The sequence below is a fragment of the Clupea harengus genome, chromosome 10 (assembly GCF_900700415.2).
Source record: "Clupea harengus chromosome 10, Ch_v2.0.2, whole genome shotgun sequence".
Lineage (NCBI taxonomy): Eukaryota > Metazoa > Chordata > Actinopteri > Clupeiformes > Clupeidae > Clupea > Clupea harengus.
In genome coordinates, this window is record NC_045161.1 from 20,138,029 (window position 1) to 20,164,298 (window position 26,270).

At 42.7% G+C, this 26,270-nt stretch overlaps 1 protein-coding gene across 3 annotated transcripts in view; it reads right to left on the reverse strand.

Annotated features, from left to right (window-relative positions):
• pde4cb (phosphodiesterase 4C, cAMP-specific b) overlaps positions 1-15,807 on the reverse strand; it is a 78,491-nt gene extending 62,684 nt beyond the window's left edge. The window contains exons 1-3 of one of the 3 annotated variants that reach the window (XM_031574334.2): positions 15,594-15,807; positions 12,979-13,065; positions 10,717-10,940 (exon numbers count right to left, since the gene is read on the reverse strand). In XM_031574334.2, the coding sequence (XP_031430194.1) occupies positions 10,717-10,940; positions 12,979-12,984 (230 nt within the window). In that variant the 5' untranslated portion in view covers positions 12,985-13,065; positions 15,594-15,807. Of the gene's footprint in view, positions 1-10,716; positions 10,941-12,978; positions 13,287-15,593 lie in introns of those variants that run through there. The other 2 variants (XM_031574336.2, XM_042708906.1) reach the window with 2 other exon arrangements.
• Between the last annotated feature and the right edge of the window lie 10,463 nt (positions 15,808-26,270).

The window sequence follows — 26,270 nt, forward strand, 5'->3', positions numbered from 1 at the left end:
AACGAGTAGCCCCCGGGGCCGATTCAAGTGTCGTGACAGAAGACAATTTTCTCTAGACGCAGGACGGACAGTTAACAAAACAAACAACAACAACAAAAAAAACTGATCACCACAAGCCTTCCTTAAGAAATACAGGCCCAAACTGAAAATAAAAGCAAAACCCCTTTCATACACGACTACTGAGAATGACTCAACCGATATCACAGACACACTGAACAATATTTTTCAAAGAGCTTAGAGTTATCCGGGAAATGCTCCTCTCCTGGGAAACAGTCTGGCAACATCACTCTATAGAATGGCTGTGTTAGCAACAAACCGTGCAAATAGTCAGATAGAGTGCAAACTGTTTATGAATACAGGAGTCCACACGAGTTACAAATCTCCAGCATGGACACAGATGGGGTGTAACACTTGCAGAGATGGTTGCAGAGAGGTTCCCTTTGGATTGCATGCTTATGTTGAGGTGTAAAGTAAGTATTCTCCTTGGTAACATATAGTTGAGAGTTGAAAAAGCTGAATAACACCCTTGAAGCTGTGTGTGGGGTCTCATTACACAGTGTGAAACCAGGAAGCCATGCCTGAGCTGCTTCCCAGCATGCAACAGTGAGGTGAGAGAATGGGGATTGGCTGTCGGTGGGGGGGGGTCTGAACCCCCTCTCCCTCGCCCCTGCACACATGCCTCTGCAAGCGTGAAAACCATTAACACATCACACCAAAGTCCTTACTTTTGCAACGGTGAAGTGCCTGTAGTCTGGCAGGCATCGGCCACAAACAACAACAACAAACAAAATATTCTTTAAGCTATTGTTAAACGCACCATGTCAAACTGTGAAACTGTCAAAAAGATTTTTTTTTTAACTCTTTCATTTAATCAGACCTCATACTGGCTTTAGTCCCCGGCCCCTAGACCATCTCCAGGTCCCGGTCCCTAGACCATCTCCAGGCCCCCCTGAAGGACTAGAAGGGTCCCCAAACCCAGAGTGGAGGGGGAGGAGAGGAGCTGGTTTGGAGGTATCCTACACATAGGCCCCTCGTAAGCCTGCCTTATTTATTATATACACGTACGTAAGCCCTTCTTATATACATATTCTCCTCCTGCCTAGTGTCTCCAACTCCATGCCTGACCATAGAGGTAGGAGATTATGGCCATCGTGACGGGGCGTGTATGAGAGTGTGAGAGTGTGCGTGTATGAGAGTGTGCATATATTGTCAGAGGGAAGTGACTCAATCTACTGGGAAATGGCAGGCCAGCTCACGCTCAGAAACACAATGAATTCTGGGTGAGAGGTCACATCGAGGACACAATCCCTTCTCAAAGCACACAGGTGATCCTCCTCGCTCATTTCTATTTGTGTGAGTCGGGCACAAGGGATTTGCCTGTAATGACTACACATCTTTGGGGATCATACGTGACTGCCTGTCCAAACAGACAGCGCCTGCAAACGTGTATCACCCTTATTGCCCTGGAGGAGTAGAGCGAAATGACATTGGGGGACGGAGCCATGTTGATCTAAAAAAAACAAAAAAAAACACCTAACCATTGAAAGGGCGGGTCGATTCCTACGGTTGTGGGGAAGGTGAAGACAAGCATATGGAGTAGTAAATCCAGCAGACACCGAAAGATAAGATATTTCTCCGCCAGAGATGATGCTATCAGATGACCTAGGTCCTAGGGCTGGGCTTAAATGGTCCAAAAGTTGGCATACCACCCAGCCCAACTGGGCCCTAATGAGTACTTCCAGGCAGAGCAGGACAGGGCTGGGCGCGCTCTTTACCGCAGACATCCCGACACTGGTTGGACTGAGGTCAGTCGTGGAATGTGGTTTCTGAGCTTTGGGTAAATTCATGAAGGCATTGGAGCTACTCCCTACCCGGCAACCCCCCACCCCCACCCCACCATGAACAAACATGCTCACACACCCACACACACGCGCACACACGCGCACACACACACACACACACACACACACACAGACACAGACACACAGACACACACGCGCACACACACACACACACACACACACACACACACACTCTGTCAAACAAGCGTGACTCATCTCACAGACCTTTGCGCTGACACCAGACCTCTGGATTCAAGGATGAAATCACGAGTTTGGACTTGTACTACTCTTCCATTAGCATGCTTTAGTCATGCTGCTCTGCTCTGCTCTGCGCTGCTCCGTTCGGGGCGAGCCCTCTCCAGCTGCCTCACTGCACGCATGCTACAGAATAGACCTGTGATGAGCAGGTACTCTTGAACAGGGCCAATCAGTCCCTGCTGCTACCATAACAAAACAGCTCACTAAAATTCACTAAATGGTTTAGGCAGGTGTGCAGGGAAAAAAGAGGATGTAGAAGCTAAGTGTACAAAGGATTCTTCTTTTTTTTTTTTTTTTTACAATGAAACAAATGAACTAAAGCAACGAAACACTTTGAAGACAGCCTCAGAGAATGTAGTTAAAGGGCAGCCCGCTCTCAATAAATCAGTGTTTGAACTTTGGAGCGTCTGAGAAATGATCCTTTGGAGAGGCTGCGGCCCCTCAAGTGTCATAGGCCCCCTCTCAGCTCACCGGCTGCTGTGCACACATTTTTATATTGTCATATAATGTGCTCTGCAGGATGCTAGTATGGCTAAAACAGGTTGTAATGTAATAATATAATGTCCTCTGTAACAGTAACGTGCTAGTATGACTGAAACACATTGAAATATAATGTTCATGTCTGTGTCCGTGGCACTGTAAAGTGCTATCATGGCTGATGTATGTTGTAATAGAATAACACAATGTCCTCTGTCACACACTGTCACACAGTAAAGTGCTAGTATGGCTGAAACACATTGTAATACAATAATAATATGTCCCCTGTAAGGTGTACGTGTATGTGAAACTGGTTTGGCTGCATGGCAGTGGCGGTGAAGAGTGAGATACAATAATAATATGTCCCCTGTAAGGTGTACGTATATGTAAAAGCGGTTTGGCTGCATGGCAGTGGCTGTGGAGAGTGAGATCGGCCGTTTACTCAGTGGGGGGCTGAGCCCACATTAAGTGTCTGCGGCTCTCAGGGGAGCCACCGCTCCACTCTCCATCTCAGAGTGATTTACCTGTGATTATAGAAATGATGATGATGGTGGCTGGGAGATGTAGAGAAAGCCCCAGAGTCTGGGAACCCAATTCAGCAAGATGATTGGCTCAGCCACCCTGCAGGGCGGAGCAATCAGCGACCGCGATGGCGTGACCACGATGGCGTGACCACGATGGCGTGACCACGGTGGCGTGACCACGATGGCGTGACCACGATGGCGTGACTGAAGCGTTTGTTTCAAAATGTGGTGACAACAATGGCGGCAGTGCCAGAGCTAGACGAAGCGATGCAAACAGTAGTAGCAACGCGAGCAAACAGTAGTAGCAACGCTAGCAAACATCAAAGAATTGAAGCTGCAGCAAGCAGAATGTGTAAAATTATTCATCAAGGTCAAAGTCATTTTTTCCTTACTGCCAACGGGGGTTTTGGAAAAGGCAAATACGTCAGCTTGCACCGTTAGTGGTCAAAATCAACCCAAAGACTACGTCCATTAGGATACAATGACTGGAAACATCCCCAGTGGAGTGTGGCCCAACCCTATTCACAAAGCGGTTGTATTACGCAGGTCTGGCCAGCCCATTACACTGGATAAAAGGGCAATTCAGGATCATCTCTAGTTCTCTGTAAAGGAAATACTCAACACTTACACAACACTTAGTATTACATGTTCCTTGATAGAATTAATTTGGAAATACTGTTCATGACTTAATAACGTATTAATCAAGCGCCTTGTATTAATAATTACTTTGTATGAATCATGTGCTTATGTAAGCAGGAACATGGCTTTTTTGTGTTTCTGTGTGTGTGTAACTTAAATTATTAGGTGCTGACACCACTGTCTGCATATGTTTGGGTGAGCTCAGAGGTGATAAGAAGGGTCGAACTGTGCTTGTGCCTGTGCTTTGTTCGACCCTGTGTAAAACTGACATCCTTGCATTACAGAAAGCGCAATTGGGATGACACAAAGGACTTTTAGTCGAGCGTGGCTATTGTGCGGCTATTCTTGCTGACATAAGAAACATTTATGGTGTCAGAATTAGATCAATCTTAAGTATATAAACCCTGTGCGATGTTAGTGAAATTGCTTTACTTTCATCTTTATGCTGTGAGTGAGCACAACAATTGTTGCTGAATTAATATACTGATCTACAACTCCTTAGATAATTTGAGTGGATTTTTTACCTAACAGTCCTTGTTATGCAAATGTTACTATCCTTAAAGCACAGTGTAATAAATAGAGTAACAGGGATTACCAGCATACGGACATTTACAAATAGTACAAGACAGGACCAGAGTTAACTCACTAACACTACAAGAGACAGGACCAGAGTTAAGATCAGGTTTAGAGTGATGTTATCAAGCAAAGCAAGAGTTATCTTACTTGGTGTTACACTGTGGTTGAAGACATGAATGCAATGTAATGATATAATATAAAACCTTTCAACTTCCTGGTGTTCTGGCGGTGTAGTGCCACTCAGTCACACAGAAGAGAATGACTCTGTCTGCTGTAAACTAGGGGAGTGAGCCGCTGTCTAGAGACTGTCCACTGACCAGAGACCAGAGCACACTAACCGCACAGGCAGGGAACAATCTTAGCTTTTAATCTGGTTCTAATTTCTCTTGTGGTATTAAACATATACTAAAGCAAATCAAAGATGCACAGAGTAAGAAACATAAAGTGGCTTTTAGAAGCCACTGGGCTTAAAAAAATCAGGTACAATATACTGTCTATGCTCTATGTCATCTCTTTAAGGTCCCACAAAAACAAGCGTCAGTTGACAAAGAAGAAAAACAATTGAAGCTGGGCCGTAATATGAATAACACCCTGGACAACACCTGTCAGCACAGACGCTCCAGCTAAGGTCTTGACCACCCAAACATAATGACTCAGGCACAGGCCTCCGGCAGCAGGGGACCCGCTGAGGAACACACACCTCCATCCCGCTAACCGCCGGGCAGCCGCGGCGGATGGTGATTCAAGCAGATAAATAGTCGTGACGGTCCATCTCATTACCATCTCAAAGGCTGAGTGACTCACGGCGGGCCGTCGCCCAGGCCATTCCCCGATAACAGCCACGGGCAGAAAAAGGACAGCACAGAGCAATTTGCCGCTCTCTTGTCAGAAAAACTAAACTCCAGGTCGATGACACATAATAGGTCATTATTAGAGGCTCCCATTCAGGGCGACGTGTTAATAAAAGATGACCTTAAAAACCCATGATTTTAGACTACTCTGACATTCCCAAGTTTGTAATCTTTTTTTACATTTCACTGACATTGTAAAGGCTACAAAGTGGATTTTCCGGTTCACCTGCCCCATAAAATCTTGTACACACTCCTGGTCAATGAAGCCACTGTATACAGCGCTATAGGGAATTATTTGATTATGATTTTGCATTAAGTAAAGCTGTGGTCTAGGTAAAACAGATTGCGTGACAAAGTTTGCACGATTGCTTCTAGTACTTTAGACGATCCTTATCATGTCCATCATCCCACTCTAATGCTAAACTTTGACGATGTGAGAGCCGGTTTTATCCCAAATAACTGCCTCTCCTGCCTCTACCTGTCCTTACCGCTCATCCCCTCTAAACAAACCGTTTCCACGGCAACGTCTTCTCGAGCTAATCTGTGCCGTGCCTGGTGGGCTGCCTGGCGCTGAGTGGTGAAAGCGGGCATCCTGATCCGCAGTGGGGTGTGTGGGGGTGTTGGCATGGGGGAGGGGCACACTGAGAGCGAGGAGAGGCACATACTGTATGCCCCACAGACACAAATCAATGAACTCCTGGGGCACAGGGGCCTGATAGCCCAGGAGGGGGGCGCAGCGGACAGGTTTGGAGTACGCGGGGGGGGGCTCCGCTCCGAGGCGCAGACATAATGAAAGCCGGAGTGTTACGTAATAGCAGCAGGAGGAAGGGGGCGATGGGTAAACAAACGCTCTGGCAGAGGCAGCCTTCGGCGAAGGCGTCAGCCGAAGGGGATACAGCCAGGCCACAGCAGAGAGGAGTAGCCTACGTGACTGATCATCCGGCAATTGAGAGAAACAATCTTCTGCTTTGTTCTTGAGCCCCCCTGAGAAAAAGGCCTTTAATGCAGAATTGTATTGAATTAAATTCCCTAGAAGCGAGTCTCAGGGATGTTTGAGACCAGGTGCACTAGCTGCTGCCTGCGGAATTTCACTTCAATTTTGTATTTTTTTTTTACTTGAACTCTTCTATTGACTTTTCTATTCATATGTATCAAGTTCAAGGCACTCAGCACACACACAGCATACACACAGCATACACACAGCATACACACAGCATACACTCAGCATACAAACAGCAGGGCTCAGATGAAACAGTTGGCCAGGACCAGCACAAGACCTGGGGCAGATCTGGGCAAGATCTGGGGTAGAATTCGGTCAGACCTGGGGCAAATTTGGGCAAGATCTAGGGTAGTTTTCAGTCAGACCTGGGGCAAATTTGGGCAAGATCTGGGGTAGATTTCGGTCAGACCTGGGGTAAATTTGGGCAAGATCGGGGGTAGATTTGGGGCAGATCTGGGGTAGATTTGCGCTGGAACTGGGGCAAATTTGGACCACATCGGTTTCAGGGTTGGGTACTATTCAGGTATGTCCCGACATGCAGTCCACACATAGCCTATGTTACCACTCGTCCACCTATTCTATGTGTCTGAATGGACTTCCTGTTAACTGAGCTTTATCTTTTTTACTAGCATTTAGCAGTGCTTTCTTTCTCCCTCACTAGGAAAAAAGACAAATATATATATATATATATATATATATATATATATATATATATATATAAGCAGCACCAACTGTCCCTCTGATTTCAGTTGTTACATTCATTGCTTCACCTTGGCTGTATATCTTGACTCATCAGCTGTCATGGGACTCAAAGGAAAGACAGAAATGCAGATAAATAAATAAATAAATATATATATATATATATATACAAAAAACAAATTGAAGCAGAAAGCAGTGAGTCATGTCTATACTCCTACCTTCTCCCAGCCGTGATTCTATGCCATTGAAAAACTCAATGCCAAACAATCAGCGTCCAATGGACTTTCATGTGTTCCTTGCAAAGCGCAGCTTTTTGACAATCTTTTGAATAAGAAATCCAATTTGGGAGTGATAAACATTGCTTCAAGGTCACACTGCTCTCAGCAGAGACCAGTTTTGTTTAAAAAAAAAACCATCTCCCAGGAAAGCCGTGCGCAACGGCCAGCAAATGCCTTTGCTCAAAATTGAGAATTCTGTTAAACATATCAAAGATGCACAGAGTGAGAAACATACAGTGGAGCTACATGACCACGGGCAAACTGTTAATCAGTCTTGGTGGCCAGAGGGACACAATGATTCGTTTGTAAATGTTATTGCAACAAAGCAATATAATGAGTCCAGCAACTTGCAGGGGAAAATCTAATGCATATGAGGGCTGAATGAAGACAGAGAATAGGCCTGTTGAATAGAGAAGGCGCTGTATAATAATTGCTTATCAGAGCCTACTGAACAGCAAACACATGATAAGCAGGTCAGCATTGTGCTGATAATGGGTAAGATATGATGTATCTCCAGCCTGTATTGACTACGGAAGGAATTACTGCAGTGTGTACGACAGGTAAACAAAGCCCACTGTAAACTGCTTACTTAATTAGTTTAGAGTTAATGTAGTGTCCACCACACACACATGACTGCTGCTGTGAGTACCCTGCACTCTTTCTCCCGTTGAATTTGTTCTGACATCCACTTATAATTTCGATGAAAACATTTATTTTACAAGTACTGTAAACAATGACGATTACCGTTTATGAAATGAGCACGGCCAAGACATTCGTGGCTTTTTGAGTCCGGGCCGGTTCTTTTCCATAGTTCTGTTGCAGCTCAGGTACCGTTCGGTGTCTGAGTGATACCGTTGCTTGATTCGGATGTGGGTCCGGGGCTGTCGCCACAAGTGTTTCGGCGGTTTCGCGAGACCAGCCGTCTCTCGGCTCAGCGCTGTACACTCCATCCCAGAAGCTGCTCAGCTCTAAAAATGTAAACAGTAACGGCTGTCCTTGACAACAGTTTGTATCCTCTGTTAACGTGGTAGTTATGAAAAGGGTAATTCGTTGCCGCTTTGAAAGTTGATATCAGCGTTCGGACAGTCTTTGAGGAGGATGGTGAGCTGTCCACAAGGTGCAGTGCTGAAACGCGAAGGAGGCTTTGGAAGCCCGAAAGTTATTAGGAACAACTGTCAGTCTGACAATTCCTTTCCATTAAAAAAATGCTGTTGTGACTAAACCTGGAGATGAGCGTTCAATAAATGTTTACAGTGTCAAGTCAGAATCTCCTTCATTATCCGCCAGCGAACATTCCCCCCCCCCCACATAAGCACCCGTATGTCGGTGTAAAGAGAAAGCAAGACAATCATCTATCCAGCATTTTTTTACGAAAAGGCTACAGTAAGAAGATAATAACACACCAGGAGTAGTACTGGGGAAAATCACTGTGAGCTTGCACTTAAAGCAGCATGCGCATGAAGCGTTAGTGCACTCACGGGCGGGAAGCAGGGGGTAGACGAGGAAACCTGGCCGCGCGGCGCTGTTCGGAAAAAAACATTCAGCCAACTACAACATGGACAAGAAATGACGTGATTTTGTTCATGTTATTACATCATCCATCAAGCCACTACCCACCCAAACACGAATTGTTTTATTGCTTTAATACCCATGGCCAATTACTATTAAAAAATATATAATCTATTTTGAAGATAAATAGTTCACTGTTACCATTTCATTGAAGTATCTCTCCAGGAAATATAATGAACACTTATGCTGTAACAAACACAAACGAACCCCAATAAGTATTCAAATGTTAAGAGTAGTTAAAAAAACACAGACTTTTTTCATAATTTCTAAGTCAGCAGCCTCACCCTTTCTAATGGTATGGATCTGTCTCACATGTGACACATCTGATCCGAATCCAATACAGTTGACTGCTGTCTAGGACACACCACAACCCACTGCCTACCTGACCTTTCAGCTGACACCCCATTAACATTCATGTGAGCGCGAGTGAAAACAGGTCCATTAGCACGCGCTGGCTCTCCCATGGCTCCATACATCATTGCAATTCAAAACCAAGGGCTAATGGCAGAAGAGAGCACTTCAACTAATGAAAAGCTGAGGGAACGACCTTGCATGACCCGTGGGCACACAGGGCGAGTCACAGTAGCCACCAGATGAAGGAGTTTCTTCACCTTCCCCGACAGGCGTGTGGAAGCTAAAGAATGCTACCCTGCATTTGAAGGCACTAGACAGGACTCACAATCCCTATCCTCAATCTCTCTCTCTCTCTTTCTCCATCTCTCTCTCTCTCTCTCTCTCTCTCTCTCTCTCCACATCAAGAGTCAAGTTGAGTTAAAACTGGGACAATAGACAGTTAAGATGTCGGACTCTTCCTGTCATTCATAAATGTGCAACAATTCAGCTGAGGCACACAAAAGCTACCTACTCCCAATGAGACAAGAGTAACGATAGCATTGTTATCAAATGCTCTGGGTTTGATGGTATCATCTGCACTCAGTGTATCAATGTTTGTATAGTGCCGTGTGAATTAAGATTGTTAATATTTAAGGAGCAAAATAAGGTGCATCTGTCTGACTTACCTGGCCTGCCTGTGTTTGTGCGTGTGTGATATGAGTGATGTGTGCATCTGACTAACCTGATCTGCCTGGTGTGTGTGTGTGTGTGTGTGTGTGTGTGTGTGTGTGTGTGTGTGTGTGTGTGTGTGTGTGATATGGGTGCTGTGTGCATCTTACTAACCTGGGCTGCCTGGTGTGTGTGTGTGTGTGTGTGATATGGGTGCTGTGTGCATCTTACTAACCTGGTCTGCCTGGTGTGTGTGTGTGTGTGATAAGGGTGCTGTGTGCATCTGACTAAATTGTGGGCAGTTTTCCCAAAAGCATCGTAAGCCTAAGTAGTTTGTAGTTCGTACACTTGCAAGTACAAGAACAGGCTAATGTTGGACGTCTTGAGTAGGCCTAATATGTTGTGCCGCAGATAAACCTGAATACGGTGTAATATTATCATTTTAAAATCATTATTTGTGTGTGTGTGTGTGTGTGTGTGTCATAGACTTACTCAAAGAAGGTTTATTCTTAAATTAGATATCAAATAAAATAAAATAAAACTTTATTTGTACGGCGCATTTCATACCAGGAGGTAACACAATGCGCCTCACAGTAGGTTGTTATGTCTTTGTTAACATGCAGATGTTAACGTTTATTTGCCTTCAAGTCAATTAGCATGTAGGTCCTATGAAGTCAATGGGTAGCTGTAACATCCCCTGATGTCACCAAATTAGGTGATATTTCAGCACAGTGTACATGGACAGCATCTGTTAAGTACTACTCAAAAGCAGGGAATGTGCGTTCACGTTACATGCTTGTTTGAGAAGCCCGTATCACTAACCATAGAGAACACTCATAGCCATCGCTAACCGCTTAGATGCCTGGGAATTCCCTGGGAAACCAAGCCTTGGTTTGGGGTGTGGGTGGAAGAGTCTGGTGCTGTATGTATCTGATCGACCTGGTGTGTGTGTGTGTGTGTGTGGGGGGGGGGGGGGGTAATTGGTTGCTGTATCTCACTGACCTGGTCTGCTGGCCTACATCTGGGATGGTCTCCATGCTCTGGGTGTCCACTCTGGCGAGGGTGGCCTTGTAGATGGCCTCCAGGTCGGGGAAGTGCATCTTCCTGCACTCCAGGGCCGAGTGGCGGCGGGAGAGGAGGGGGGGCAGGTGCATTGTGCCCGAGAACCTCCGGCGCACGGCAAAGCTGGGGTCCGGCCAGCAGGGGCCCAGGGACTCCCGGCGTCTCTGCAGAGAGCAAGGTAGCAGCCTGGGTCAGTTTCAGATGGACACTGTGGGTACATCCTCAGTTGGCTCGAAGCATCAGCCTTTCACTTAACCACATCTTGTGGATTAAAACCTTAAAAAGTCCTGCAGAAAATAACTGTGTCTTTTCAAATTGAGTGTATGAAATGGTTTATTTTTCCAACTGAAAAGACTACCACTGTTTCAATTGATATGCAATAATATATTTTTCCAAGATACAAGGATAAACATTTGTTTTGTTCTGGTATTTGTCTTTGGCTGGCTTTTTTATGTCAGTAAATACTGAAACTGCTGCTCTGAAGAACATGAGATTTCTCACAGATGATGAAGTTCGGTCCTGGATAATACGGATACAATAACAGAATACTATCCTGGATAATATGTGTGTAATAACAAAACACTGAGCTCCTGGCTAACTTGGAAAGCTGTGGCTTTAACTTGCCAACGGTAGAATAGAAATGAAGGAACCGTAATAAATAATGCAAATCATAACAGGACAGGAACACTGAACAGAAAGATGGTGGACAGATAAGGTTTAGAATTAAGAAAATGTAGATTCTCAGTCTGGTTTTACAAAAACAGTATGCAGTTCCAGCTCTGCCTTGTCAAAGATGGTCATTATAATGAGGAAGGAGCTGGAAGTCCAGAATGGAATCAGTTAAAAGAGACATTTCTTTTCACACATCTCTTCTACGGCTTTGTCCAAAATCTAGCATTTGTTTAGCTCCAAGTCTCCGGAGAAAAAGAGTAATCAATGTAGGCTCCTTGAAAACATAAAACCCTTGAACACATAAAACTGCATTGCAATAAATCGGAAGGGCCTGGACTTTGAGTACCCCTCTCTACAGAACTCTGCTGACAAATCTTTCTGGGAAGGCGCACACTGAGAGGGAAAGGAATCCCATTAGTGGTTCAGCTTGCCATGAAACAGAGCCGCAGATCAGTGCCTCTTCCTCGCCTCCAGCCTGACGCCCTACTGGCACATTGGTGTCTTTCCAGGAGATGAGCTAAGACCCCCGGAGAGCAGCTCGGTTTGGGCCAGATCAGTACCAGGTCTGGGCTGTATCCAGAACAGCGTCAGCTGCGCTACAGAACCAGCCCGGGCCAAGCCCTGGAGGGACGTGCGGGTCCGACGGGGTTCCCATCTGCTCTGCGGTGGAATCAGTAATGCCCTCTGACCAAAAACGGGTCGAGTCTTCAGCTTCAGCGCCCTAATACGTGTTCAAGTCATTCTCACTAACAGACTGAGAAGGATAGCACCAGACAATGCCCTTTAAATGAGCTGAGGGAGCTGCCTTTAAATTGCAGTATGTATTTGCATATTCTACAACAGAGGGCATGACTAAGAGACAGAATTCCCCACCATTCCAGTGTGTTCCATGCATCTGCGTTCTGTTAGGAGGTTGGCAAATTTGTTTAATGCATTTAGGCTACATTTGTGAAAAATGCAAATAAAAACATATGAAAAAAACTATTTGGATTCATATAATAAAATGAAATATAGGGAATATCCTAGTCTAGAAGCATTTTCCTAATTACTGAGATTTTATTTCAGGGTTCAGTCACTTTAGTCAATGATCCAACCACAATTCAACCTAACAGCAATGCCCTTTCACCAGACCCCGGTGGAAGACGTGCAATTTACACCTTGAATGTAGCGCTTTCCATTTCTGTACATAATAATTCAATTCATGCACAGTGAACACACTTCCTGTTCACACCCTGACATATGTTCACGGGGCGCTTTCTTGCAGTGTCCGCTCAAAGACACACGTATCAGGAGGAGGGGTTGTAAAGACTGAACTGTTAGAAGTGAGCGGTGAGATAAGAGGGGTTTATGAGAGTATACTCCAGCTCCTCACACCCTGACATGAGTAAGACTCCTGTGATATTATGGTGTGTCGATATGCGGACGTGACGCAAAATGAAACCACAGCATAGCAGGTTTCAAAAAGATTCAGGCTAGGAAGATAAGGCCAAGGAGTGGATAGCGTAGAATCTGGGTTAGTCATATCTTTACCTCCATTGTCAGTTAGGACACTGACGCAGGCGTGACACCTCCTCTGTAGGCAGTGTGTGTGTCCCCAACAGGCACGCAGGCACGTAGCTGAAACAGCAAAACAAAGGGGGTGAAATGCAGAACAATTTAAATGTCAAAATCCACAAGTTTAATAAACAAGTTAAGATGACACCATCGCCACAATAAAGTTACCTACATTTCAGCAGATCACAAAAATGCATGCTATACCATTCTCAAGAACCACATTAATGAGATCCATCAAATGGATCCAAAATCGCAGGCATCAAAGACACAGCTCCCCGAGGTAATCAATGTAAGTGCGTCATCGCAGTTACTTCAGTTCAGAACTTATCGTTGAGCTTTTATCTCTAAGGATTATCATTTACATGTGAAGTTTCACATACCGTATTCTCTCAAATATTAACCATAGTCCACCTTGAATCTACACTTTTACTACAGTCCCTGGTTAACATTTAAAAGATTTTTGCATAAAGAGCCCTTATAGGCTGCTTTGAAGATTAATGCATGACGACACAGCCAAGTACAAGATATGAAACAATGCCAATTGAAGGGTTACAAGGTCCAAAACAAAGAGCGGGAGAGAGTCAGAGAGAGAGTCAGAGAGAGAGAGAGAGAGAGTTAGAGAGGGAGAGTTAGAGAGAGAGAGAGATAAGAGGGGTTTATGAGAGAGAGAGAGAGAGTCAGAGATAGAGAGAGAGTTAGAGAGAGAGAGAGAGGGAGAGAGAGAGAGAAAGATAACAAGAAAGACAGTAACAGAGAGAAGGAATTCAACTTTTGATGATAAAAATCACTTGAGAATTAACAGTGGCCTTGCAAATTTGATATGGTGAGACAGAAAAGACGACAGAAGAAGTCGTCAGGAAGGAAACATTTTCCAACATCATCTGATCTCATGCCCCAAAGATCATCTCTAAAACTGTGAATAAAAAAGTCAAACTCACTCCCTATGCCAACGTAAAAAAAAAAGTAAACAGATAACAATAGCTGATGGATAACTGATCCTCTGATTTCACCAAGAACTCAAATAGAATAACAAAGTGGATGGATCCAACCGGACACACAGAACTAAACACTCTTTCGTGGCGGAAGGCCTGTAGCATTAGTGTTACATGGAACCTCTTTCTTCTATGCAAACGAGACAGAGTAATCAGTCACACACACAGCGCGAGGGAGCAGCAGCAGGTCACTGACTCTCAGAGCTGTTGTGGCTGTAGGGCCATGTGTAGAGTTTGGCCACTGAGTCTGGCCTTCTCCAAAGGCAGCAAAAACAAGCAACTCCAGTGAAAACAAAGCACTGCAGATCTGTATTGTGTACTGTGAGGTAAGAGGACAAACATGCCAAAGAAAGTCATTTTCATAATTTCAACATTACTAAAAGCATAGAAAACAGGCATGGTATTTAACAAGCAATGCAGTCCTGTTGGAGATTTAACGGGCCTAGGCCTGCCATTATGGTGGTAACCATGTAACACAACAATATATATAGCAGACCGTATAATATCTTAGGCCTGCTCTGAGCTAAAGGTCTTTTTCATGAAACTGCACCACATTATATAATAACTGAACCTTACATATGATGAGAGACAGCCTAGCCCATGAGCTACAGGCCATAACAAATCTGCACCCTCCGGTGAGTCTGAGCCTAGATCAGTTCTGAAGGCTTCAAACGGTTGCCCAGAGTGGTGTGGTTCCCTTTTAAAATTGCCCAGAAAGAATGAACAACACCTGAGCAGTTTTGGAGGTAGACATACTGAGCTGTATTCCCTTCCGGGTTTATGAGAAAGTGTAATGAGGGAATGGTCATTTTTGTGCCCGCTGTCAAAGTACATTTTTGAGTGGCAGGATGACATAAAATTCAGACTCTTTGTTTTGTTGAGAGTGTGAACCCAATGTCTTCCCAATGTCTATTGTTTTGGCGCTACATAAATAAAATTGAATTGAATTAGTAAAACATATAGACTCCTCAAACTATGAAGCCTAAACTACAGTAGGCTAACATCTACAAACTAAGCTATGGGATGATAAACACGAACATGATCAAAACAAACAACAGACATAACAGAGGTTGACCTTGGCATATTTTATATAGATCTACTATTTCGACTTTCCCTGAACAACCTAGAACAGTATGGTCCTCTGTGACTGATGTTGAAGACCTCTCTGCCTCTGTCTTGGAACAAAACCCAATTCTTCCTGTGGTTAAACAGATGTCAAGCAGTCAACGCGTGTGTGTCATACTCTCACAAGGCGTTTTAGGCTGACACAAATAAGCCCTAGGGACACCATTTGAATACAATGTATACTAACTATAACATATTTCCCATCATATGTATCGTATAGCCTCTTATAGCCTCGCTTCATTTGTCAAACCGCCGTTCCCCGGGTATTACATTTTGCTCAACTGAACTGTGTTTTTCAGGAAAGAGCACTTGGTTAATTAAAAGGCGACGGAGGGCACAGACAGACCCATTGTATCTGTTTTAGAGGGCGACTAGAACAACTTTGAAACGAAGGAAAATTATCCTTAAACATATAGAGAGATTTCATATCTAACCAGTCAATGCCATACGTTTATGTAGAGTAGCCTACCCTACCTTAAAATTGGCGCAAGTTGTCCTTCAGTAAAAAGTTTGGATGGGAGTCTTGGGTGTAACAAGAGCCAGAAGAACTCTACAAATCCGGAAACACTGATTGACAACATCGTTCGATGGACCTTTTTATTTAAAAGAGTGGTCCATAACGTTTTTAGACTTCAAACTCTGAACCATACTAATCTCTCGTTGCATATGACGTTTATGTAGTCACATGGCAGGAAGCACACGATGTAAACAGTGAAAGCATGCCGTTGTACGGGCATTATGCAGCGGGAATGGGCGGTTTTAATAAAATGAGTAAGATAGGGTTAGTGTTAGGGTTAGTCAAACGTCAGGAAATGTGACTCGAATTAGACGTACATCAGAGAAACATTACTGCAGCAACTATTTTCACGTGAATCATATTTGTAGTTTGTGCACACCCTAGCTGTAGGCTATTTCGGGTCATGTTTCAAGGAACTTAATTCTGACGTTAACCCGTTCTTTTAAGGCTATGTCGCCATCTTGTGGCAAGCAGGCCTGTCCCTGTGACTGACATACACTGTCCTATCCAGCTGGAAGTCCCATTTCGTCTGACTTTCGAATTCACCCCCAGCTCTGAGCCTAACTTAGTTTACTAACCTCTGCCTCAATTCTCTCTGGCTACGATTCTTTTTTATTCAGCCTTGGATGCTTTTAAACAGTAGATGGCGTGCTAATTAAATGCCAACTTCTATACAAATGGCAAGCCAAGACAAGGCAAGTTTATTTTTTTATAGGCCTAGCACATTTCATATACAGGCGCAATTCCATGTGCTGTACATAAATAACAACAAAAGGAATATCCAAAGAAGTGTTAAAATAAAGATAAAAAGATAAAATATATATAATTAAACGAAAGTACATACGTAAAAACATGAGATTAATAGACAGTGATTCAATTAAAAGACAAATATTATAATTAAAAGATAGTACAAAGTCCGTAAAATGAAATAAATACATAGTGGAAGATGCACTGTGCCCTGTGTGTCTATCTCTTTCAGAATACCGAATAAGCCCAAGACGTCACTTCCCTGTCAGGGGAGTCAAGAGATCTACTTCCAGAATTAAAGTGCAGTATGAACAGAGTGCAAGTTTTGGAGCTCAATCATAGACACATGAAAGGAGAGATGATTTTGACCTGGATTCTGGGTCTGTTCTCTTGGTCCTAGATACAACTCTAACAGCAGCATTCTGAATAAGCTGCAGCTGTCTTTTGGGGAAGTCCAGTTAAGAAACCATTACAGTAGTTCACCCTACTCGAGATAAAAGCATGAATGAACTTTTCTGACTCTTCTTGGGACACCAAACCCTTGAAGCTGCGTATAGTTTTGATATAGAAGGCTGTTTTGGTGATTGCTTTGATATGGCTGGGGAAGGTGAGATCTGAGTCTATCAGAATGCCAAGAGTCCGGTGGTTTTAGAGCCTAAGAGTCAAGTTATTTACTAATACTAATTCTCTTCTTTTTGTTGCCAAACACAATAGTCTCTGTTTTGTCTTTATTTAATTGAAGAAAATTCTGGCTCACCCAATTATTTATTTGCTTTAAACATTGACATGGTGAGTCTATTGGGCTTGGGTCATCTGGTGAGAGTGCCATCATGTGTGTCATCTGCACTACCATGGTGATCAATGTTGTTCTGTAGAATCTGGCCCCAAGGCAGCCAGAAGACGTCAGAGAGCTGATCCCTGGGGCTCCACATGTCACAGACACCCTGTCAGATTCAGAATTCCTAATGGTGACAATGTAACGCCAGCCTTCTAAATCAAATCAAATCAAATCAAACTTTATTTGTACGGCGCATTTCATACAAGGAAGTAACACAATGCGCCTCACAGTAGGAAAGAAAAGGGGGGGGGGGGGGGGGGGGGGTTACACTTGTATAAAACACACAGATTTTCAAGAGATAAATGAATAAAATAAAATAAACGTACTAACCGCACTGCCACCGTAAAGGACTACTCAGCACGGTCATCGTCAAACTAAGCTGCTGGGGGGGGGGGGGGGGTTTACAAACACTTGTAAAGAGACACAGATAAGTAAATAAATAAATAAATGTTACATTAATGTTAAATAAATACATTTTACAAGTTACAAAACACTTATAAAAAGACACAGATTTTGCCAGAGATAAATGAACAGGAAATTACGTACTAACCGCACTGGCACCATAAAGGACTGCTCAGCACAGTTATCGTCAAACTAAGAGACAGCTGCTGGGGGGGGGGGGGTACAAATACTTGAAAAGAGACAGAAATAAGTAAATAAATAAATGTTCCATAAATGTTAAATACATTTTACAGTGAGTGATAAGCGAGATCAAAGAGGTATGTCTTAAGTGCATGTTTAAAGGTTTCAACCGTTTCGGCCATTCTTAGGTATTCTGGCAGAGTGTTCCAAAGGTTGGGGGCATAGAAACTAAAAGCTGCTTCCCCATGTCTCTTTGTCCTGGCTTTTGGAACTGTTAGAAGTTCAGTGCCGGAGGACCTCAGGGATCTACTGGGTGTGTACCTTGAGAGCATGTCTGTTATATATTCAGGTGCATGACTATGGAGTGATTTATAGACTAGTAGGAGAACCTTGAAATCTATTCTAAAACTAACAGGTAGCCAGTGCAGTGATTTTAATACTGGTGTGATGTGCGCTCTCCGTCTTGTTTTAGTGAGGACTCGCGCTGCTGCATTCTGTATTGTTTGTAGTTGACTAATGGCTTTTTTTGGTAGACCAGACAAAAGCGAGTTACAGTAGTCTAGCCTGCTCGTGATAAACGCGTGCATCAGTCTTTCGGTGTCAGCCTGAGCGAGAAACGGTTGCACCTTAGCAATGTTTCTTAAGTGATAAAAAGATGTTTTAATTATATTTTTGATATGGGTTTCAAAATTGAGATCTGAGTCAAGTATGACGCCTAGGTTTCTGGCTTGGTGCTTGGTGTTAAGTGCTAGTGTTTTTAAGTGTGCAGTTAGTTTCTCTCTCTCGTTTTTTTCACCAATGACTAATACCTCTGTTTTATCTTGGTTTAGCTGGAGAAAGTTTTGTGACATCCATACATTTATATCAGAAATGCAATTTACCAAACAATCAATAGAGCTGTAGTTGTTGGGTGTTACAGAAATATAGAGCTGGGTGTCATCTGCATAGCTATGATAGTCGATGTTGTGCCTCCTAATTACACTACCAAGGGGTAGCATGTATAGACTGAAAAGTAAGGGCCCTAAAATGGATCCTTGAGGGACCCCACAGGTCATACAAATGTTTTTTGAGCTGTGGTCTCCGAGGGCGACAAAGTATTCCCGGCCAGTTAGATAGGTCCTAAACCAGTTTAGGACCGGACCAGTGAGGCCAACCCAATTTTCAAGTCTATCAATAAGGATATTGTGATCAACAGTATCAAAGGCTGCGCTCAGATCCAGAAGGGCCAAGACAGATAGTTTTTTGGAGTCAGCATTAATCCTGAGATCATTTACAACCTTGACTAATGCCGTTTCTGTGCTATGATTGGAGCGAAAACCAGATTGGAAGGTGTCAAATGCACAGTTAGCATCTAGGAAATTATTTAACTGTTTAAAGACAATTTTTTCCAGGATTTTGCTTAGAAAGGGAAGGTTAGAGATGGGTCTAAAATTGTTTAGAACTGAAGAGTCTAAATTGCTTTTCTTCAGGAGGGGTCTCACCAGGGCAGTTTTAAGTTCTGATGGGAAAATACCTGTAAGCAGGGGAACAGTTTATAATGGCTAGAATGTCCTTAGACACAGAGTCAAAGATGGTCTTAAAAAATTTGGTGGGAAGGGGATCAAGAGGGCATGTAGACGGCTTCAGTTGTGACACTATTTTGCTCAGCATTTCTATATCAGCCAGTGCAAAAAAGCTCATACTGTTACAGCATGGTGGAAGGGGATCAGAAAACAAGACATTTGGAATTTCTTGAGCAATATTTTTCCTAATGTTCGTTATCTTATCTCTGAAGAATGCTGCAAATTCCTCACATTTGGAGGTGGAAAAGAGACTATCATCTACTTTAGGTGCAGGATTTATAAGGCTGTCTATTGTTGAAAAGAGGACCCTGGAATTGTTAGAATTTGTAGATATCAAATTAGAGAAATGATCCTTCCTAGCATTTCTTATTGCTTTATTAAAGACTGAAAGTTTATCCTTAAAGATATCAAGGTGGACCTGTAGCTTGGTCTTTCTCCATGTACGCTCAGACCTTCTGCAGGATCTCTTAAGTTTAATAATTTCCTCATTTCTCCATGGAGCTTTTTGTTTGGCTAAAACCTTTTTTTGTTTCAATGGTGCTACAGAGTCAAGTGCTGTCCTTAATTTTGTATTTAGAGTAGTTACTAGATCATTAACACATGATGGCCCCGTATCTGGGTTTTTTGCACTAGTTATGTTCATCCTTACTTTGAAATTCTCAGCTGCTGCAGAGTTAAGATAGCGTTTCTTAATAAAACATTCAGCACTATTTCTAACTTTAGGTACCAGTGCTGTAAAGAAAATACAAAAGTGGTCAGAAAGAGCAAGGTCACAGATAGACGATATAACAGTTGTAAGACCCTTTGTAATAACTAGATCAAGGGTGTGGCCACGGTTGTGAGTGGGTTCAGTGATGTGTTGTGTAAAGTCCATGGAATTCAAGAGATTCATAAAATCCCGGGCCTTTGAGTCGTTCCCATTATCAACATGTATGTTAAAATCACCAGTGATAATAATCTTATCGTAGTTTGTGTGTATAATGGAGAGTAGTTCTGAAAAGTCTGTTAGAAAAGTGGGACATTGCTTGGGTGGCCTATACACAGTTACTGTCAGAACAGGAGGCTGGCACTTTAGAACTATGGCATGATATTCAAATGAGGCAAAAATAAGAGCTGAACCAATGAAGGACCGCCACAGAAAGTTCTAGACTATTTTCCAGCCTGTCCAGCAGCAGTCTATGATCTACAGTGTCAAATGTCGAGATCTAAGAAAACCAGAGCTGTTACTTTACCTGAATCAGCATTCAGACATAAAGTGTATAATTTAACAGTCCAACACATTGGTGAGTTGATTGAAAACAACTTTCTCAATGATCTGAGCTATAAAGGAATATTTGAGAGGTAATTGTACAGTTGTTTAACATGGAGGCATCTAGAGTTCATAGTAACACTATGCAACAATTTGACACTTTTTGAGGTATGGTTTTATAGGCAACTAGTTTTGGTACCATCCTCAAATTCATTTTGATAGCATATGGTCATGTGAAGGACAGATAAACCCCTGTGTCTTCCCCACTAGCCATCCAGGATATGCCCTATGTAGTTCTATGTACCAGGCTGGAACACCCTGCAAAAATGGAAGAAAAGCTTTCACACGCTTTCACATGACAAAAGACACCAGTTAGTGTGTTGGCGAGCTTTTATTAGTGTCAGCTGGGCTGTTGGTGGTGTTTTTTTTTTTTAGGTAGTTAGCTTACCGTATTGCTGCTTTAAGAGTGGCTTAATGGCAGCTGTTTTAGTGACTCTGGGAAAATGCCTGATAGCAGTGAGCCATGAACACTTTGCTGCAAAATAGGCCTAGTTATGAACAATTTGCTGGAAAATATGCCTAGTTCAAAACATTTTTAGACGGCAATGTGTCAAGACGACGTGATGATTTCAGGTGCCAAACTGTTTCCTCTAGAGTTTTTTGGTCCGTTGTTTTGAATTGTCATCAAATTATTTCCAGGTGGTCATAGAAACGACAGAGTTTCATTGTTTGACTGTGTGATGTTAATGGTGTGTCTAGCAGTTTTGAATTTGTCAGTAAAATAGCTAGCAAATTAATTCCATTTCCCTGAGGGAAGGAGTTCTGGGGCATCCTGTTTTGTTGGTTTGTAAGCTTGTCGACCATGACAAATAGAGTGCAGGTATTGTTGATGTTCCAGTTAATCATCTTAGAGGCATGCAGCTGTCTAACCTTACATAACTCATACTTAAAACGACAAAGGCCTTGTTTATAGAGCTCACAGTGAATTTGAGTTTTCACACTTTCCACTAAAAACACTTTCCACTAATGTTCAGCTTTCCTGCATTCTCTTCTCAGGGCTTTTACCATCATGGTGTTCCCCCCGCTGTGCTTTCTGTCTCCTCAGAGATTTCTTGACTTTTACCAGTGCAACAACATCCATGACATTCAAAATGTTCAAGTTAAAGTAATCCTGGATATCCTTGAATATCCGGAGCCATCACCAAGTCAAAGAAGACACAGAAAAGCTGTTGTTGTTATTGTCCATGTTCTTATCTGTGTGGATGTTAAAATCCCCTGCTATGATAAGAAAAAATGGGTCAGTGGAGATAACTGACAGTAGTTAAGCAAAGTCATCAATATACTTTGCAGAGTATTTTAGAGTAAATAGTTAAAAATGAAATTTTGGGAGGCCCCTTTAATATGAAAGATAGGGATTCAAAAGAAATAAGATTACCAAGAGTAATCTCTGCACTGTAAAGTATCTTTAAATAAAGCAGCTACTCCCCCTCCTTTCTTACCAGTTCGGCACGTAGTCATGTAACTCAAATTTGCTGGTGCTGTCTCATTGAGAACCGTATCAATGCTTCCCACTGCGAATCACGTTCCAGTAAGAAACACAACATTTAAATGGTAGGATATTATATAGTGTCATTGACTGAGAAAGGATAGGTTGGCTAGAGATCTGATGTTAAGGGCAGCTAGCTTTAGGGGCCCCTGGGGCAGTTTGAGGCTGTGGTGATACAGTTGACAGATTCGATTGGTTTACCTCATAAACTGCATGCAAACGATTCCATCTGTTTCTAATCAACACAGGAATAGAGAACATTAGGCTTAGTAAGCATCAGGCGTACCGGGTCCCAGCCTGTTCTCAGAGTAGCTGTCAGCACCATCTCTACTCTAGTGGGAAACCTGAACACATCACATAATGCTGTCATTATTTTGTACCCTGCTGCTCATATCAGAAGCTTTCACTGAACTTTCTGTGCTGCCAGAGATGAGGGACAAGGCTGCTTGCTGAAATGGTCATTTTGTTAATATTAACACTAGCATTGATGTGTTTCATCACAGTACAGTCATAACATTTAGTTTATAGCTTTAATTGATTAATGTGCATAAACGAACTCTGTGCCTTAGAAGGGAATTATGTTTTACAATGTTTCATGAATTAATGGTTTCTCTACAGATTGTTCCATAAAGTGTCTGTATGACATGGAGCCTCCTATCTTTTATTACCTCCGCCAAGGAGATTATGTTTTAAAGGCCATTTTGTCTTCTCTGTCTGTCAGCAGGATTACGCAAAAACTGCTTGTCCAATTTTCCTGAAACTTAGTGGAGGGATGTAGCAGAGGCCAAGGGAGAACCCTATTACATTTTGAGCGGATCCGACTTCCGGGGCGCCTAAATTTAGTTTCACTTTCACTAACGTTGCAAGATGGCCTCGACGGAGGTCTCCACTCTCCGAGTACCCTTCTGGTGAACTTACCTACTTGTTGTGTTTGTGTGAGCTCTAGAATGAAGCGGCTCTGGATTAAGGGGCAGGGACAGGAAATCATTGTCATTTTCTGAGACACTGCAAGGTTGGGTATTTGGCCTTGGCAGAGGTCTGCTCTCTTTGAGTGCCATTAGTTGTTCACGGTATTGCTGGCGCAAGAGAAAGAATGGAGAAGACAAAGACTAGAGAAGAGAAAAAACAGTCTTTTCACCCATTTTTAGTCACTTCCCCGAATACAGTAAAATTCACACAAATCTTTCAAGGTTACATTTTTGCGCTGCTCTGTCACTTCTGCCTTTGTGTTGACGTCTGCGTTAGCTCGAATACAGACTCCTCAGTAACGTGCCCTGTGGGAAGAGAAAGAGAGAAAGCAAGTTTTGAGAGGCATGGGAGAAGATGTCCATTATGTGTGTCTTTCCTGTTACTGGATAATGAGAAACACGATAGCCAATAGTGTAAACTGGGTGACCTGGCCCTAGTCTGAAGTAGGATCCATGGACACTATTTCAGATACCATCTGGGTATAGAACTGTTTAGTAATTTTTTTTAAAGCCCTTGGACTTGTGTAGTGAACTTACCATCTGCAATCCGTGCTTCATCTGCAGGAGGCAGGCACTTTGCTATCAATATCACCAGCGGCCCGACTACTATGCAGATTGCAATACACAAGAAGGCTATCAGCCAGAGATTCCTCGAGAGTGGCTTTCCTTCAGTAGGGAGGGAACAACAGGGATCAATAACAGCAAACATTCAGCATAGACACTTGACTTTTAAACAAAAATCGAAAGAATGAGTCAATATCTGTTATCACGAACAGAAGTTAGTGTTTGCAAACCAGGGATTGAAATATCACAAACCACGGTTAGAGTCGGAGCTGAGGAGCCCAGTTGTGGTTGGTCTGCACAGGACCAGAACATGTTGGGAGGTGCTGTTGGATATTGCTCTTGAGGATGACGTGGCTAGATCTATTGATGATGGCAGTGATTGATTTGTTAATGGCGATGTTGACAAGTCTGTTGATAAAGGCAGGGATATATCTGTGGGTGGTGACGTTGACGTTGACTTTGGAGGTAAAGCTGCTCCTGTGAGATAGATAACAATGCCTTAATTATTCATTCACATAGATAGATAGATAGATGGATACTTTATTAATCTCGAGGGAAATTTAGGTCATCCAGTAGCTTATACACTTAACTCACAAACATACATACATAAATCAGAGTAAAAAAACAATACACATAGGGAGAACATGTTCACAGGGAGTGGGGTGTATACAGATACAGGATAGATCTGGCCCTATATTACAGTGTGCATTGATTGTGACAGTGTTGACACTGTGTGTGACATTACATTTACATTTAGTCATTTAGCAGACGCTTTTGTCCAAAGCGACTTACAAGGGAGAGAATAGTCAAGCTACGAGCAATAGAACCTGGTGTAACAATAAAAACTACTTTACAGATAATACAAGAAATATAACAAAATGAAAAGAAAAAAGAAAAAGAAGTGCAGAAATGTAACTGCTGTAATTGCAAGTTACGCACTAGTCGAAGTGCCAGTTAGGACAAAGATATTTCTTCAACTGCTCATGTCTAAAACATACTTTACGTAAACGTTATCATATATGCATAGTGGCTGCGTCCTGGTACATTAATTCATGTTTTTTGAATGAGAATGTGTATTGATGATTGTATATTGATTGATGATTGTATTAATCACTTTTGCATTCCCTTTACTGAAGCATCCTGATCCCTCCCCTTTCCTCTTAGCGGAGCACAGAGAGAACCTCTGGACGACTATCACTCTAAAGCTATGTGCTTATATACAGTATATGTATATATATATGTGGTCTTGTACTGATGATAGTTGTGCAATTTGAGAAAAAAAAAACCCACAGACAGGGGAAATTGGTCCAAGACCCATCTTGAAATGCTTGGCGTTTCCCCAAGGACATTCCAGCTCGCTGCAGTGCTAACTACACGAATTGAACACATATGCCACATTATTTAGTGGCTGATTGATAGGCACTAAAGAGTCTCCACCCTATTTTCCACATTCCAAAGCATCAAAACAAACCGGCGATGACTAAGATACAGTACATTAGAAGGATGGTCTTTTTCATGCCTTGAGACATATTCTACAGACCATTTCTGAGCAATCTTCAGTGAAAGTAGAGTTTTAATTTAAACTCAAGAGCATTCAGAAGCCTGAGTCTTTCTCAAATCTGAGTCTTTCTCTAATCTGTCTTCTTGCCACATAATAAAGAACACAACCTTTCCAAGTGTTACTAGTTCAAGACCCCATAGTCAGTGAGTGAGTGAGTGTAGGACATGTCTTATAACAAAATACTTCACATTGTTATGTCTTAAAACCAAAAATATGTACCTCTCTGCAAATCGTGGTCTACGTGGTTAAGGTATACATTCAGAGGCGTATTACATTGACTTTCTCTGCAACTGTTTTTGCCTCTGAAGCAGTAGCTCAGGTGTTAGAAGGAGCACGCATGAATATACATGAAACCACATGAATATACATGAAACCACATGAATCCACATGAAACCACATGAAACCACATGAATATACATGAAACCACATGAAACCACATGAAACAGCAGGTCCTTACCTTGTGAGTCTCCTGTGAAGATGAGCAACAGAAATGACATGATGGGAAACGTTGTCGCCATGGTGCTGGACGCAAATGACAAGAAATGAAGGGAAATGTGTTGCTTGTTGTTAAGAGACAGTTCCCATCTATTCCACTATGCCAAGAGTCAGTTCTCATCTATTCCACTATTCTAAGAGCCAGTTCTCATCTATTCCACTATGTTTAGAGTCAGTTCTCATCTATTCCACTATGCTTAGAGACAGTTCCCATCCTCGGGTGCTGATTGTCGATGAGGTGGGAGGTGTGGCTTGGGCCCACCCACAGCAGCGTAGTAACTGTCACGTGGCCCATTGACTGCCACTCCACCATTCAATCGTGAATAGCAAGATCTGGCATCTAATTATCTCCAATGGCGATAGGATTGGATTAAGGTCATTGAAATGTACAGCACATGTTTACAGGTAATACTGGACCAACATAATGTGTGATGAGACTGTGTGAAAGGCTTATATATTTAGGCATACACTGAAGGCTTATATATTACAAATAAATATATATTAGAAAATAATATGAACATA